The 18,615-nt window shown below is 39.7% G+C and overlaps 1 protein-coding gene across 4 annotated transcripts in view; it reads right to left on the reverse strand.

Annotated features, from left to right (window-relative positions):
* The window catches only part of CSGALNACT2 (chondroitin sulfate N-acetylgalactosaminyltransferase 2), a 49,655-nt gene extending 32,227 nt beyond the window's left edge, over positions 1-17,428 (reverse strand). For 2 of the 4 annotated variants that reach the window (XM_032142927.2, XM_032142943.2), the window contains exons 1-2: positions 17,298-17,406; positions 349-1,272 (exon numbers count right to left, since the gene is read on the reverse strand). In XM_032142927.2, coding sequence (XP_031998818.1) covers positions 349-1,009 — 661 coding nt within the window. In that variant the 5' untranslated portion in view covers positions 1,010-1,272; positions 17,298-17,406. Of the gene's footprint in view, positions 1-348; positions 1,273-17,297 lie in introns of all 4 variants that reach the window. The other 2 variants (XM_032142910.2, XM_058436517.1) reach the window with 2 other exon arrangements.
* Positions 17,429-18,615: the final 1,187 nt, after the last annotated feature.

Raw genomic sequence — 18,615 nt, forward strand, 5'->3', positions numbered from 1 at the left:
AAGAGTCTACTAATTTTTTCTTTCCTTTATCAAATGGTTTTCAAGTTTTGAGTTTTAGTTTACACATTTTTAAAAACATAAAAAAGAACACCAAGATCAGATAAGTGAGGAATATAAACATACACATGGAACAAGAGCTGTTTTATTCTATTTCCCCAGTCCTTATTCTCCATTTTTATTGTGATCTCATACCTTTTTCCAGAAGGCCACTTAAAATTCTTGGTGCAATGAAGTGCGAAAACCTTAAGTGTTTTAATACTGTAGATAATGACTGACTTATATTACCAGCATACAACACTAGCATTTGTCTTACTAACATAATATTGACCAACATATTTTTCACATTACCTTCTACGAAGTCATTTTCATTAAATATCAGTTTCTCTCCAAGGGGACCCTCCTCATCTTCTTGTTCATCATCTTCATCAGGATTATTAATGACCTCCAAGCCCGCTTCAATAACTTCCACCAATTCATCTCGTTTGTCTTTTCTAACTGGCTTTTCTTCAGGATGGCGAGTGAGACCCATTTCCAATTGAAATACTTTCATTAAGGTAAAACTTTCAAAGGGAATGACCCCATACTCACTCGGTAGTTTGGCCCCTATGCTAACTTCAGCTTTGTCAATTTGGGAATGAAGAAACTCTAAAAGATCACTAGGTGCTTGCTCTTTGTTGCTCGGATAGCCTATGCCATTAGCCCCTACATTCTTTCTTTCTTGCAATGACTTCATCTTCTCACTCATTTCTTGTAATTCTTGTTTTAGTTGGGCAATTTGGCGTTTCAGACTGGTTGCCCTGGTCTGATAATGTTCTTCTTGTTCCTGTAGGAGGGCTTGATAATACTCTTTACCATAATTTTCCCCAACAACACCAGGAAGAGATGCATTTCCATCAGTCTGGGGGGCACATTCCAGGAGGTACATAAATAATACCAAACTGCAGAGCAAAGCGAGGCCCAACAGCAACCAGTGGGTCCGGGTGTGAAGAATCAGTCCTCTTCTAGGCATTCTTATTAATGTGTATTTGCCTAACAAAATAAGCTCTTTGTGTGTTCATACCTTTAGTAAAAAGTTATCAAAAATTAAAAACAAAATCAGAATTTCCATAAAAGTTACCCAAATAATTCTGCCGTAGCTTTAAGTTTTTCTTTCTTCAGCAGTCATGACTACTTGCAGAAATGGGAAATTATGTATACTTTCTGTATTGTTACCATGATATCCAGAATAAAGCAATCTGATATATAAAATCCATTATATTGGTAGTGATTTTTCTGAAAGACACAGATCAGAATCAATCAGAATTTTGTTCCCTTAAGGATATCAAATTTGTTTGTGGCTTGAGTAAACTTAGCTACGTGACTACTATATGCAGAGAACTATGAGAGGTACTAATATAATTTAGAATATTCAGTAAATACTTGGAGAATTTTTTCTTTTTTGAGATGGAGTCTCACTCTATCACCCAGGCTGGAGCGCTGTGGCACAATCTTGGCTTACTGCAACCTCTGCCTCCTGGGTTCAAGTGTTCCTTCCATCTCAGCTTCCTGAGTAGCTGGGACTACAGGCACCTGCCTACCACGCCCAGTTAATTTTTGTATTTTTAGTAGAGACAAGGTTTCACCATGTTAACCAGGCTGGTCCTGACCTCAGGTGATCTGCCCGTCTTGGCCTCCCAAAGTGCTGGGATTACAGGTGTGAGCCACTGAGCCTGGCCTGGGAGAATTTTTAAAAATACCTTACAAAACAATAAATTATGTATAATACTTTTAACTAATGTCTACACGGCTATAACTTGAATCAAAGAAACATTAAAATTACATTCAGCATAGTCTGTATTACATATATTCTACTGTTCTCTAATTATTTGAAAATTATATTGCCTATAACTCTTTATTAACATAGTATTTCAATTACCGCACAATTTCCCAACTAAAGCTTATGACCATTTGGGAACTGAGTTTATAGAAATTGTTTCTGTTATAGCAATAATAGTTTACTGGAGAGAGAGATTTTCTTCCAGTTTCTTCAACTCAAGCATTCTACCTCATTAATTTCTACTGCTCAGCTCAGCCAATCTAGGAGCCTTAAAATTAAGTGGGGGAAAGAACAACTTCAAAAGCTCACGGACATCTGAAAAACACATTAAGAAAACATTTTTATATCCAATGTCCTCCAGTAGATTATTTGCACATTAGATCACATAATTCTTTCCACTGTATTACGCATCAACAGATTTCCTACAAGTCTACAAAGGTTTGGAGTCTATATAAAGAAAAAACATGAAGAATTTAATCATCCTTATCGGCAGAGAAAAAAATTCAAAAACCATTTATACATTTATAAAATTACATGCTATCGTTCATGCCACAACCAGTTGTGCGAACTCTTCCATGTCTTTAATGATTCTTAACTCTAAAAATAGAGGTTTAACTCAGGACAAGGGAGGCAAGGAGACCTCCACTGCAAAGAGAACTTCCGTTGTAACAAAGTGCTTGTTGAGAAGGATAATGTGATACGACAGCAGGCTTTTAACAGTAATGGTTTTCTCACTGCAGCAAAACCTGGAAGATCACTACAGGTTATCAGTCCTAGCCACTTTTTTAATGAGTAGAAAAACCTGGATGCTTTCTGTGGCAAATGCTGCAATGCGTTTTTTTTGTTTTTTTTGTTTTTTTTTGTAACATGTCTGTATAAAACATAGGACAAATGAAAACTTCTTATGGCCAATATACCACAATTAATGGTCTTAACTCTCCTTATTTATTATTTTAGTAAACGAAATGATAACCAAGTATCTTGAAAAATTTAATTCACTACAAGGGAGTCTTTTTTGTTTGTTTGTTTGTTTGAGACGCAGTCTCGCTCTGTCGCCCAGGCTGCAGTGCAGTGGCGCGATCTTGGCTCACTGCAAGCTCCGCCTCCCCGGTTCGCGCCATTCTCCTGCCTCAGCCTCCCGGGTAGCTGGGACTACAGGCGCCGGCCACCACGCCCGGCTAATTTTTGTATTTTTAGTAGAGACAGGGTTTCACCGTGGTCTCATCTCCTGACCTCATGATCCGCCCTCCTCGGCCTCCCAAAGTGCTGGGATTAGCCACTGCGCCTGGCCAAGGGAGTCTTTTACTATTACAGCATCTCTCTTACTGATTATAAATCTTGTTTGAGTGATGTAGAAAAAAACAAAAAAAAGTTGGCTTTAAGAAATACTATCTAATTAAAAAATAAGAATACAAAACTAGTATTATTTCCTGGACTTAACCATACCTCAAAACCATAATCCCTAACATAAGAAAACACTTGAATTTCATTATTTAAAAGATAAACCTAGCGGTATCTGTTTTAACTATTACTAGCCCATTTATTAGGAAAAAGAACTGAAAATGTGGAGACATAATCTTGTATAATAAAGATACACATACATACTTTAATAAAGATACACATACTTAAGCATATTATACTCAAAACTGAAGTGAAACTGGGTAACGGAACTACCACTATCTTTTATTAATATGGTACCTCATATGTTTTCTTTATATACACAATGTATTTTAGACTATGAGCTATAACTCAGACAATAGGTCACTACTGAAGTTTTACTTTTCAATAAAATAGAATGGAAAATATCAGTGGCAGTGTTAAAGCTAAGGTCATCTTTCTTCCTCTTCCCTTTAAGGGAAATACAGGTTTTGAGATATCCTACTTAATATTACAGTTGAATATTTTCCAATAAAATGAAAGAAAGGATATTGTAATTACTTCAGAATGTAAATGTTAGTTGCATAATTCTGTGGTTATTAAAAACGAAAGATTTCAATAAAAATCTTGTTTGCCTAGTTCCCGAAAGAAACTCTTTGGCTATAACCTAGAAGATTACATTATAACTGTTCTATCATATAAATATATTAAGAATATTATAGAAAACATTTTTCTGTTGTTACATCTTGATTGTCATCATTGTATGAAATGTGTTTGTATCATGAGTACGGTTCATTCACAGCCCAGAGTTAATCCCAACAAGCCTTCTAAGCACAAATGCAGATAGTTAAGTGTTTTGAGGAGAGAAAAGGATAATGTGAAGATGGGAAAATAAGCTGTTAAAGGTATGTAACATGAAGCCAAAGATATCAGGATTGAAAGAAACCTTACAAGCCATCAATTCTAACTCTCTAAAACTGATTAAAGAACTGACTTCTTTTACAACCAAGATGAAGTAACGGGTCAGATTTACTCTCAGATTTGCTCTCTTTGGTTGTCTTGAAACAACCAAAAACAAACAAACAACTTTTCCTGCCAACAAACCCAAAATATGAAACAATGATTTTCAAGATATTTAACATCAGGTAACAAAGGACAGTGATCCCCAGAGAAACAAGTGGTTGCCAGCTTACTGCCTTAGTTTCTGAGCCACACAAGGAGGGGAACCTAAGCAGAGCCCAGCAGATTCCCTGAGTTGATGGGATGCAGCTCACCGTCTGAGGAGACCAAGGTATCTAGGATTAAAGCATATAGTACCAGAGTGGATACAGCTGCACACAGAGAACTCCAGAAATCTGAATAGGATATCCCATGGGTATTTGGCAGAGCACTGATCAGTGAAGGCTTATGAGGCAACTAACGGGCTAAGGAAAGGACCACACACAAAAGTAGAGGACACAGAACCCAGCATTCATACAGGGCCAGGATTAGTGCATGTTCCCAACAGACAGACTGGAAAACCTCAAAATTCCCAGGCCACTGGGTAGAGCACTCAAAAAAGTCTTGTCTCAGTAGTGGGAAATAATTAGCTCTAGACTAAACATGGCACTAATCCTGCCAATACATCTTAAAAGCAAGACTTGAAAGGATCACATTATTTCCAAGTAATAGCGCAACAAGCCTTAAGAATATTTATAAGAATATAGAAATATCCAGTACTCAACAAAATAAAATTCACAATATCTGGCATCTCAACAAAAATTACCAGGCATAAAAAAATATGATCCATAATGAAAAAAATCAACAATTAAAACTGACCAATGATTAGAACTGACAGATATGGGAATCTGCAGAAAAAGGACACCAAAACAGCTATCATAACTGTATTTTAAAAATGATGTTTATGTTCAAAAATTTAAGTAGAGATATGAATGACATAAAAGAGATCCAAGTTAAACTTCAGGAGATGAAAATTTCAGTGCCTGAGATGAAAAATACACTGAATGGGATTAATGGCAGATTAGATATTTTAGAAGAAAATATTAGTAAACTAAAGATGTGGCAACAGAAACTATGCAACATACAGAAAGAAAAAAGAAAGAAAAATATAAACAAAGCATTGATAAGCTCTGGGACAACTTCAAACAGCCTAATATACATGTAATTGGAGTCCCCAAAGAAGGGGGAAGGAGTCAGGAGAAATACTTAAATAAATAAGGCTGAAAATTTCCCAAATTTGATGGAAACTATAAACACACATAAGAAGCTCAACCAATCCCAAATAGCCATAAAGAAAATTATAGCAAGGTACATGATAATCAAATTGCTCAAATCCAATGTAAAGAGAAAATCTTTAAACTGGCCACATGAAAAATGCACATCACATACAAGGAACAAAAGATAATAATGACAGATTACTCTTTAAAAACTGCAAGTAATTAGACAGTGGAACAATTACCTTTAAAGAACTAAAAAGAAAAATATGCCAGCCTACAATTCTATACCCAGAAAAATTATCTTTGAAAAAGGCAAAATACTTTCTCTACATAAAAAGCTAAAGGAATTCATCACCATCATACCTGTACTATAAGTCTTTTAGGCAGAGGAACATAATACCAGAAAGGAATATGGATTTATACAAAGCAATGAAAAACATCATTAATGTTAACTACATTGGTAACATAAGATTTTTGCTCATTATTATCTAAATCTCTTCAAAAGATAACTGAATAAAATGGACAAAATCCTAGAAAGATAGAAACTAACAAAACTGATTTAAGAAGGAATACCAGATATGAATAGACTTATATGACAAAAAATTGAATTAATAATAACAAAAAAACTACTCACAATGAAAAGTCCAGGCCCAGAGGCTTCACTGGTGGAATCTACCAAACATTTATTTATTATTATTATTATTTTTTTGAGACGGAGTCTCGCTCTTGTTGCCCAGGCTGGAGTGCAATGGCGCGATCTCAGCTCACCGCAACCTCGGCCTCCCACGTTCAAGGGATTCTCCTGCCTCAGCCTCCCGAGTAGCTGGGATTACAGACATGCACCACCACGCCTGGCTAATTCTGTATTCTTAGTAGAGATAGGGTTTCTCCATGTTGGTCAGGTTGGTCTTGAACTCCCGACCTCAGGTGATCCACCTGCCTCAGCCTCGAAAAGTGCTGGGATCACAGGTGTGAGCCACCACACCCAGCCTAGCAAACATTTAAATAAGAATTATTATTATTAAATAAGAATTATCTTCACAGACTCTTCCAAAAAATAGAAGAAGAGGAAGCATTCTATAAGGTCAGTATCATCCTGCTACCAAATCCAAAGACATTAAAAGAAAACCATAGGCCAATATCCTATATGAATATAAATACAAAAATCCTCAACAAAATACTAGCAAAATGAACCCAGCAATATATAAAAGGAATCATACATCATGGCCAAATAAGATTTATCCCAGGACTGCAAGGTTGGTTTAACATCTGAAAATCAACTAATGCAATATACTGTATCAATAGAAGACAAAATTCACTTGATCGTCTCAACAGACATGGAAAAAGCATTTGACAAAATCCAACACCATTTCCTAATAAAAATCATTCAATTGGGGCTGGGCACGGTGGCTCACATCCGTAATTCCAGCACTCTGGAAGGCCGAGGTGGGCAGATCACAAGGTCAGGAGATAGAGACCATCCTGGCTAGCACGATGAAACCCCACCTCTACTAAAAATACAAAAAATTAGCTGAGTGTGGTGGTGGCATGCACCTGCAGTCCCAGCTACTCAGGAGGCTGAGTCAGGAGAAACACATGAACCTGGGAGGCGGAGGTTGCAGTGAGCCGAGACCGCGCCACTGCACTGCAGCCTGGGCGACAGAGCGAGACTCTATCTCAAAAAACCAAACCAAACCAAACCACACCTCATTCAATAAACTAGAAGAGACCTTCTTAATCTAAGAAAAGGGACCTACAAAAAACCCATAGCTGATGTTGTATTTAATGATGAAAGACTGCATGCCTTCCCCCAAGATCAGGAATAAGACAAGGATGTCTGTTCTTGTCACTTCTATTTATATTGTACTAGAGGAGGTTCTAGCCAAGGCAATTAGGCAAGAAAATGAAATAAAAGGCATCCAGATTGGAAAGGAAGAAGTAAAACTATCCTTATTTGCAGATGATATGATCTGTATGCAGAAAATCCTAAGGAATTCACTAAAAATCTATTATAACTAATAAATGAGTTCAGCCAGTTGTAGGATACAATATCAATATACAAAAATCAATTGTATTTCTATATATTAGCAACAAGCAATCTGAAAATGAAATTAAAAAAATCCTGTATACAATATGGCATCAAAAAGAATAAAATAGGAATAATGTTAACAAAAGAACTGCAAGACTTGTATTCATAGAAACTACAAAACATTGTTGGAAGAAATTTAAGATTTAAATAAACAGAAAGACACCACACTCATGATTGGAAGGCTTAATATTGCTAAAATGGTAATATTCCCCAATTAATGCACAGATTAAACACAATCCTCTTCAAGAATCCCAGTGGACTTCTTGCAGAAATTGGCAAGCTGATCTTAAAATTTATACAAATTCAAGAAACCCAGAATAACCCAAATAATACTGAACAAGAAAAATGAAATTGGAGGAAAACACTTCCCAATTCCAAAAATTACTACAGAGCCACAGGTAATTAAGACAATGTGGTATGGCATAAAAATAGACATATAGTCAATGGAATGGAACTTAAAGCCCAAAAATAAATCGTCACATTTATGGTTAGTTGATTTTCAACAAGAGTAGCAAGGCAGTTCAATGGGAGAAAGAATAGTTTTTTCAATAAATAGTACTGGGACAACTGGATATTTACAGGCAAAGGAATGAAACTAGACTCCTACTTCACACCACATTCAAAAATTATCTCAAAACGGGTCAAATATCTGAATGTAAGAGTCAAAACTAGAAAACTCTTAGAACAAAACCTATGTGTAAATATTTGTGACCTTGGATCAGGCAACAGCTTCTTAGATATGACACCAAAGACAAAACAAATATTAATTGGACTTCATCAAAATAAAAAAACTTGTGTTGCAAACGACATCATCAACAAAGTGAAGAAATAACCCACACAATTAGAGAACATTTGTAAATCATTTGTCTTACTTTAAAAAGCAAAAAAAAAAAAAAGATAACTCGACAAGCAAAAGATCTGAATAGACATTTCTCTAAAGAAGATATATAAATGGCCTATATAAGTACATGAAAAGATGCTCAACACCATTAGCCAAAAAGGAAATGAAAATCAAAAGCACAATTAGACACCACTCCACATCCACTAGCATGTAATTCAAAGTGAATCACAGACCTAAATGGAAAACCTAAAACTATAAAACTAAAAGCAAGCATAGGATAAAATCTTTGTCACTCTGAGTTAGGCAAAGATTTCTTAGATATGATATTTAATAGCATAAATGATAAACTGAATTTCATCAAAATTAGTAATCTGTGCTCTTTCAAAGACATTGTTAAGAGAATGAGAAGACAAGTGATAGACCTGGAGAAAGTATGGGCAAAGCATGCATCTTATAAAGGACTTGTACCAAGAATATATTTTTAAATGATCAAAATGAAATAATAACAAACACAACTCAATTAAAATGTGGGAAAAGGCCTGAACCCTTCAAATAAACACTTGAAAAAGATGCTCAACATTGTTAGTCATTAGGGAAATGCAAATCAAACCATAATGAGACACCACTACACAGAAGGGCTAAAAATAGGATGGCTAACATTAAAAAGAATGACAACAAGTGTTGTTAATGTGGAAGGAGTAGAACTTTCATACACTGCTGATGGGAATATAAAATAGTTTTGTTAATAAGTTACGAACTTAACAAGTTAGATTATTTTCTTATTAAAAAAAAAAAAAGACAGGATCTTGCTCTGTTACCAGAGCTGTAGCGCAGTGCCTCTATCATATTATAGCTCAATGCAGCCTAACTCCTGGGCTCAAGTGATCCTCCTGCCTCAGCCTTCCGAGAGTATCTGGGGCTACAGGTGGGAGCCACTACACCTGGTGGGATGGCTAATATTGAGTGTCAACTTGACTGAACTGAAGGATACAAAGTATTGTTCATGGGTGTGTCTGTGAGGGTGTTGCCAAAGGAAATTAACATTTGAGTCAGTGGACTGGGAGGGGTAGACCCACCCTCAATCTGGGTGGGCACCATCTAATCAGCTGCCAGCGGGGGCAGAATAAAGCAGGCAGGAGAAGATGGAAGAGCTGACTTGCTGGTTCTTATGGACTTCATCTTTCTACTGTGCTGGATGCTTCCTGCCCTGGAACACCAGACTCCAAGTTCTTTAGCTTTTGGACTCTTGGACTTACACCAGTGGTTTTCCAGGGGCTCTTGGACCTTTGGCTGCACAGACTGAAGGCTGCATTGTTAGCTTCCCTACTTTTGGGACTCGGACTGATCCACCACTGGCTTCCTTGCTCCTCAACTTGCTGATGACTTATCATGGGACTTCACCTTGTGATGGTGTGAGTCAATTCTCCTTAATAAACTCCCTTTCATATATACATATATCCTCTTAGTTCTGTCCCTCTAGAGAACCCTAAGACACTTGGCTAATTAAAAAAAAAAAATTTTTTTTTTAGAGAGAGTCTTGCTATGTAGTCCAGGCCAAGTTTCTTAATAAGTTAGTAAGCCTACTCATATGATCCAGCCATTCCATTCCTAGATATTTACCCAAAAGAAATGAAAGCACATATTCATACTATTGAAATAAGATGGAGACCAGGTCTGTAAATCCCCTGAACAGACAAAGCCAGTTAAGCCATTAAAACAACCTTGACCTTGCAAATATACGCAATAGAAGCAAAACTTAATTTGGGCTGTTTGCAAATGTAAACTTTGGTTATTTTTTATCTGTGCCTATATTAAAGAAAGATTAGGCTTGGGCATGGTGGCTCATGCCTGTAAGCACCTTGGGAGGCTGAAGCAGGAGGATCACTTGAGGCCAGAATTTGAGATCAGCCTGGGCAATATAGCTAGCGAGACCTTGCCTCTATAAGAAATTAAAAAATTAGCCAGGCGTGGCGGTGCATGTCTGTAGTTCATGTTGTACTGGTTACTTGAGAGGCTGAGGTGGGAGGATCACTTGAGCCCAGGAGTTAAAAGCTGCAGTGAGCTACGATCGCACCAAAGCACTCTAGCCCTGTCTCTTAAAAAAAAAAAAAAAAGAAACAAACAAACTTAGGCTATGCCAATTAGAAGCCATCAACTAACTTATATAACTAGGGACTTTCCAATAGGATGGACTAAACAAGGCAACTATATAAATACAATTAATCAAAATTTTTTTTGCCTTGCTTCCTTGTTCATCCTATAGAAGTCTTCCACTTGCATTCCTTTGGTGGAGTCCCAAATCACTTTCGATTTGTTGCTGTCTGATTCATGAATTGCTGTTTGCTCACACAAAACTCTTTAAAATTTTATTCTACCTCAGTTTATACTTTAACAATACCAAAACCTGTACACAAATGTTCATAGCAGCTTATATGTGTAGAGCCCAAAACCAGAAACAACCCAGTGTCCACCAACAGGTGAATGGACAAACTGTAAAACAGACACACAATGGAACACTGCTTAGCAATAAAAAGGAATAAACTGTGACACATGCTTCACCATGGATAAATACCAACAATTACTCTGAGTAATAGGAGCCAGGCAACAGAAGTACTTACTATACGATTCTATTTATATAAAATTTTAGAAAATGCAAGGTAATTTGTAGTTAACTGAAAGTAAATCAGTCAATGATTGCCTGTGGGAGGTGGTACCAAGAAGGAATTATAAAAAGGGATGAAAAAACTTTTGGGAGTAATGGATTTGCTCATTACTTTGGTTGTAGTGATGATTTCACAGGTGTACACATATGTTAAAACTTATCAAATTGCACACTTTAAATATGTGTAGTTTATTTTATGTCAATTATACCTCAATGAAGCTGTTTAAAAAATAAAGCCAAGTCAGATTCAGTAGTGGTGCCAAAAAGGCATTTGTAAAAAAACAAACAAACAAACAAACAAAAAAACCCTCCAGTTTAGTGAAGTATAAAGATTTGTTGATTACGAGTTTGCATTTAAAAAACAAAACTAAGCCCCTCATCTCCCCAAAAATAGAGTACTACATATTTACATATTCCTCTAAAGGTCTTACCATATCTTTTCTCTTTGCCTTGTGACTTGGAGACAACAGAAGTGTTAAAGATAGTTAATTCTACAGCACTGGTCCCTTACATAATAATATGACCCTTAAAGAGTTTCTACTCAATCTTGATCATACACAATTTTTGGTACTACGAACACAAATGTTATGCATCACTTCCAGGACATGTACATTGCATGCAGTATGTCAAGCTAACCTGCAAGACTAATCCACTGCCCTCTGAAAGATATAATCCATTTGCGTCTATTATAAAACATATTCTGTATAATCTTCCTAAATTTTCTGCACAGAACAATTTCTCATTAAAGTTTTCAAAAACTAAATTTATAATTTTGAGTTCATTTTTTACAAAGCAAAAACAAAGCCACGCAATTATTTGGAAAACATAACCAGTCAGAAAACTAAACCATTATGAAGTGTAAATATCTAGGAAGGAGGAGATCAGAACGTTTTATTTCTTGATAAGTTCTTGATTACTTGATGAGTATTACAGTGATGCATGGGTTGTCAACATGCTATTGAATAAGTGGTCTGTAAGTACTGATCATCTGAAAGCACTTTTTCAACAAATACTTGATTATCTACTGTGTGTCAGGCACTGTGCTGAGTACCAAGGACAAGTAATATCAAATGGATCCTTTTGACAGGGTGTTTCTGGAGAAAACTATAATCATGGTACCTGGATTTCAGCAAGACAAAGGAGAAAAATGTGCCAAACTGTGGCACAGTAAAAACAAGTTAAAGAGTCAAATGTAACAGCTACTTAATAGCTATGTAATCTTGGGCATAACACTTCACCTCCCAGGGCTTCCTCTAAAAAATGAGGCAGTTTTGCCTGACCGTCAATGTTCCTTCCAAGATACTATGATTCCTTTAGTTAAACCACACACACACACACACACACACACACACACACACACACACACACACATTTTTGGAGAGCAAACTTGATTTAAATGCACAGGCCATTTAATCCAACAATTCACAATTCCACTTTCCTGATTCTATACTACAGAAGTATCCATTCTACTATATAAAGTCACATACATAGGATGTTTATCAGTGTTATATGTAACAGCAAAATAAAAGTATAAGCAACTTAATGTTCATCAGTAGAGGAAAGGTTAAATTAACTGAAGACATTTATACAACAGAATATTTTAAAGGAATTAGGTACATCTTTATGTGCTGATGTAGATAATACCTACAAAATGGTGTTACCATGTTGCAAATATTTTTTCTCAGTTTGTCTTGTCCACAATAGGCTTGGGAGCCAGATGGCCTGAATTCAAAGATCTGCATCATGGTTTCCTACTCTTCATTACAGACAAATTCCGTAATATATGCAAACTTCAGTTTCCTCCTCTGTTAAGTGGGAATAATTACAGAAACTACCTTAGAGTATAATTATAACACTTATTCAAGTAAAACATGACAAGCATAAGTGCTCAGTAAGTGTTAGATATTATTTTCTATTAAGCAAAGTTTTGTTGTTGTTGGTGGTGGTGGTAATAGACTCAAATCTATCAATCTTTTCCTACTTCTTGATTTTAGCTTCCCTACCTGAACTAATCCTAATAAAAGTAATTTTTCCCTCAAATAGATAGCTAATTCTTGCCATTTATCATGCAATCCATGCTCTTGTCACTAGTTTGAAATGCCACCTTTATCATTAGCAAAATTCCTATATATGCATAAGTCCATTTCTGACCTCTAAACCAGGAATCAGCAAATATTTTAGGTCAGAGAGTAAATGTCACAACCAGTTGATTCTGCCTTTGTGGCACAAAAGCAGTCACAGATGATATGTAAGTGAATGAGTATAGTTGTGTTCCAAGAGACATTGAAATTTGAACTTCATATAATTTTCATGGGTCATGAAGCATTATTTTCTTTTTCTCCCCAAAGCATTAAAAAGTGTAGGGCTGGGCACGGTGGCTCACGCGTGTAATCCCAGCACTTTGGGAGGCTGAGGCAGGCGGATCACGAGGTCAGGAGTTCGAGACCAGCCTGAGGAACATGGTGAAACCCCGCCTCTACTAAAAATACAAAAATTAGCCGGGCATGGTGGCATGTACCTGTAATCCCAGCTACTCAGGAGGCTGAGGCAGGAGAATCACTTGAACCCAGGAAATGGGGGTTGCAGTGAGCCAAGATCGCGCCACTGCACTCCAGCCTGGGCGACAGAGTGAGACTCTGTCTCAAAAATAAATAAATAAATAAACAAATAAATAAATACAAAATAAAAAAATAAACAGTGTAAAAGCCAGTCTTAGATCACAGGCTATACTAAAATAGGCAGCCAGCCATACTGGCAACCCCTGCTTTAACTTCTAAAAAATTTTTACACTTTAAAAATTTCACAAAATAAATACATGTGATAAAAAGGTTAAACATCATATAAGGGCACACAACCCCAATCCCTGCTGTGAGTTGGTAGGGAAGAAGAGTGGGGAACAGTCAGCAAACCTAACACATCTTTCCATAAGCTCTCAGAAAAGGCATACTTCTTGTTCATCCGCACTGTACAGACAAAGAAACAGAACAGAGAGGGAAAGGTTGATCTATATTTGCCAGTCCTTTGTCCTCTGATACTTATTTCTCCCTGGCTCAGGCTGCCCAAGACTCTGCCTGGACACTCCTACCTTCAGGATCTCTGTTATCTCTGTGGTTATTTCTTCTTTTCCTATTTCTAATGCCTCCTGGAACTCCTATTAGATGTATATTGACTTTTCTAGATCCACTTTGCATGTCATGGCTAGTCTTTCCCACTTTCTTTTTCTTTCTTTCTTTTTTTCTTTTTTTTTTTTTTTGAGACAGTTTCACTGTCAGCCAGGCTGAAGTGCAGTGGCAGCCTCCACTGCCTGAACAGCTGGGACGACAGGTGTGCACTACCATACTGCTAATTTTAAAAATTATTTGTGGCAGGGTGCAGTGGCTCACGCCTGTAATCCCAGCACTTTGGGAGGCCGAGGCAGGTGGATCATGAGGTCAGGAGATCGAGACCATCCTGGCTAACACGGTGAAACCCCGTCTCTACTAAAAATACAAAAATTAGCCGGGCATGGTGGCGGGCGCCTGTAGTCCCAGCTACTCGGGAGGCTGAGGCAGGAGAATGGCGTGAACCTGGGAGGCGGAGCTCGCAGTAAGCTGAGATCGCACCACTGCACTCCAGCCTGGACAACAGAGCCAGACTCCTTCTCAAAAAAAAAAAATTATTTGTAGAGACAGGGTCTCACTATGTTGCCTAGGCTGCTCTCAAACTCCTGGAATCCAGCGATCCTCCTGCCTCGGCCTTCCAAAGTGTTGGAATTACAGGCATGAGCCACCACACCTGGCCCTTTCCTACTTTCCATGTTTAAATATTCAAGAATCAATTGCTTTTTTTCATGGCAGCCTGTATGTGTTCGGTAGGCATAATACCTTAACAAATTTGAAGATACTAATACTTATTTTAAAGTTTTCTTTTGTCTTACATTAGCTCCACTGCTTCAGTGCCTAGCTTTTTTATTTGTTTGGTCTGAAGCTTCTCTTAGATGCTACTGATTTCCCACAAATGTTTAGTGACTTTTGTTCACATTATAAATGTGCTAGTAGTATCTCAGTCCATATGAAAATCACTGTACTCCTGCTGTGAATTCACATTTGTAACTAGCCCTATAATTCAATTTTACACTTACACCTAGTGCTTTGTAGCATGACAATAACAATGTAAGTTCTTTGACTTGCAGTCCCATGATTCTTCAATCCACTTTCAGTCATATCCTTTTGGTATTTCGTTTCCTCTAAAAAACCACTAACTTGAGTAACACAGTTCTTAAGTAAATGTTATGCTAAACTTCAGAGTCAGATCCTCACCAGCTCTAACAGACTTGTCTAACAGTTAAACAAACAATGACAGTCCGACAGAAGACGGTCAGAAATGTGCAATTCAACGGGTAAATAACATGGTAATGAATCAATCACTTACGTCTTGAACTCATAATAGTTATGCTTTTTTTTAAACCAAACTTGAATGTTATATTAGTTAAAATAACAAATTCTATTACATTAAAAAAAAAGATGACTCCATGTTGGTTAAATTTTCTGCCTTTGGTTGGTAATGGTATGGCTGGTAATGACTCCATGTTGGTAATTTTCTGCTTATGCCATGACTCAGTCATTCTATAGCTGACAGAAATGTATACAGATGCTCACCAAGACATTTAATTTACAAGAATGTCCTCAGTACTCTTTTTTTTTTTTTCTTTTTGAGACCGAGTCAGGCTCTGTCGCCCAGGCTGGAGTGCAGTGGCATGATCTCGGCTCACTGCAACCTCCACCTCCTGCCTCAGCCTCCCGAGTAGCTGGGCTTACAGATGCCCGCCAGCACGCCTGGCTAATTTTTGTATTTTTAGTAGAGATGGGGTTTCACCATGTTTGCCAGGCTGGTCTCTAACTCCTAACCAAGCGATCCACCCGCCTTGGCCTCCCCAAGCGCTGGGATAACAGGCCTGAGCCACCACGCCGGGCCCACAGTATTCTTAATATTCAAAATACATCGTATACAAAAATTGGGAACATAAATGGCTATCAACTGAAGCGTAGTCACATATTATTCAACAGACTATTACATAGTAATACAATACCATGAAATAGCATGGGTGTGTCCCACAAACAATATGCAGAGAATACTATGCGATTCCATTAACATGAAACTCAAAACAGAGAAAACTAAAAGCTGATAAGAGAAGTTAGAATACAGATGGGAAAACAAGGATATAACTGACTTGGAAGAAGCACAGGAAAACAGGATGATGGAAATGTTCTACGGTTATAATTTGATATATCTGGTACTTCCACAGGGTAATAAGTATGTAAAAATTCATTGAGCTGTACAATTAAGATTCGTGCTCTTATTGATTTCATATGTATTTTATGCCTCCACAAAAACAAAGAGAAAAATGCAGCTTCTAAACTGGTTGGAACTGTGCTTATTTAGGCCAAAATCCTCTGAGCCACAAATATTGGAAATCCAACATCTTTTTTCATTCTTTTAGTTACATGACAACTTTAAACAAATGGTACAAGAATAATAATACAAAATGAACGCTAACACTCAGTCCTAAAATACTTGGCTTCTTACTTCCAAGATCGAAGCTACTATTTTAATACAACATTCAAAAAACATTAACTACCAGACATGAAGGCCCTGCTCCTGCGAGCCTTGAATGACGGTGAAACGTCACGACATCCCACATCTATCTCAAAAGCACGCTAGAAAATGCCTTCAAGTTTAACAAGCCAAGGACTGAGGAAGAAAAGCTTCAGATGTATAATCAAACTATCATACCGCCAATACCATCATCACAAACAGAAGTATCACTGTCGTGCTTCCTGCGTTGCTCAAGGGTAGAGTCATTTTTAAGGTGCATTCTCCGACAACGCCAGAGGCTCCCTGTCTCCTCCGACCCACTGAGCCCTCCACGACAGAGCATCTTTACCGGCGCTCGCTCTGCCATATACAAATAAAGAGGGGCTGCGTGCAGAACTACTTTAACGCGATGACGAGGTCACCGCTGACTAAAAAAGTTTATCCACTGAGTGGAGCAGAGATGGTGATGAATAGGTTAAAAAAAAAAAAAAACAAAAAACCCCAACACTGACAAGCGAACCAACCGTCTCTGGCCGCGCTTTCCCTAAAACCGGAGCCGACTCCGGCAGGCTCATTCCTGAGAGACAGGGCTCCCCGCAGGACCCGTCCGCGAGGCTACCCCACTCGACCAGACAGGAGCCCGCAGCCCCGGCGTCCGCACCGCCCGGGCCGGAGCCGGCGGGAGTCGCGGACCGGCGGGCGAGGCCGGGCCAGGTACTCACCGCGTTCGCCCGCTATGCGCTCCGCCGCCTCCTGCGCCGCGGGCACACCCGGGCGGCGCCTCACGCCTTACGGCCGCCGCCGCCGCCGCCTCAGCCACCCACCCCCCTGGGCGCGCCGCCGCGCCTGAGCGGCCACTTCCGGCGCGCGCGAGGAAATGAGGCCGCCGCGCGCCCGCGGCCCCGCCCAGGAAGCTCCGCCACTGGCAGCTGGGTACTGATTCATCACCGACGTGTTAAAGTATCCGTGTGTGTGCCTCCAAAAACCGTTTGTGGAGGCAGCAGAGTGCCCGAGGCAGGAAACCGCTCCGGCCTGGAGGCGCCCCTGCCCGGACTCGTGGACTGCAGGGCTGTCCCGCCCGGGAACCGATCCTGGGAGTCCGAGCGGGGCCGCGGGGCCTGCGTGGCAGCCGACCCGAGGGCTTCGGGCCGCGGGGCTGTGGAGCGCCCTTTTGCGTTGGGCCGCCGGCAGCCGTGAGCGCATCACTGCATTTCCCTGGAGGAGTTCCCTCATCTGTTGAATGAGGGAGTTGAGGCGGACACGCTGGGGAATGGCTTCGAGCTCACACACTGATTTTCGTGAGTGGAAAGAGAAGCCCTTTCCTAGGCGTCTTCCATGCCACTGCGTGTTTCAGGGTCCTCCCCGGGCTCTCTGTCTCCCACGCCACCCCGAGCACGGCCTGAGCCGGCGAGCGAAGGCACGGCGGCGCCGAGAGCCGGCTCTGGTAGGCGCCGGGCGCGTCACCGCGGCCTGGCGGGGGAGGGAACGCTGGGAAGCCCTCCAGAAAGAGGAGCGGCCAGCGAGCAAATTCCCATCTGCCACGCACCGCGGAGGCTCGCCCTCCGCCGCCAGCATTTTCTTTGTCCTCCTAGCCCTACAAACGCTGGGTTTCCTTTCTCATTCGTGGACTTTTCTCCCTGGATCCTTCTTACTGCTCCTACCCTGTGGCCGCACGTCTGGCATACGCGCGGCGGGCGCTGCCTGAATCCCCGAATCCTCACAAGCCCCTGTGCAGCGGCCACGGCCCTCAGCTAGCGGCGGGGAGACTGAAGCCGCAGGGTCAGGGTTAGTTGCCACATGTTTTAAATTGCTATTCAAATCTTCCATTAGAATTGTTTTTATTTATTTATTCATCTATTTTTTGAGACAGGGTCCCTCTCTGTCGCCCAGGCCGGAGTGCAGTGGAGCGATCATGGCTCACTGCAGCCTCCCCACCTCCGACTCCAGCGATCCTCTCGCCTCAGCCTCCCGAGTAGCTGGGACCACAGGTGCATGCCACCACGCCCGGCTAATTGTTAATATTATTTTTGGTAGAGATGG

Source organism: Hylobates moloch, unplaced genomic scaffold, assembly GCF_009828535.3.
Source record: "Hylobates moloch isolate HMO894 unplaced genomic scaffold, HMol_V3 SCAFFOLD_3, whole genome shotgun sequence".
Lineage (NCBI taxonomy): Eukaryota > Metazoa > Chordata > Mammalia > Primates > Hylobatidae > Hylobates > Hylobates moloch.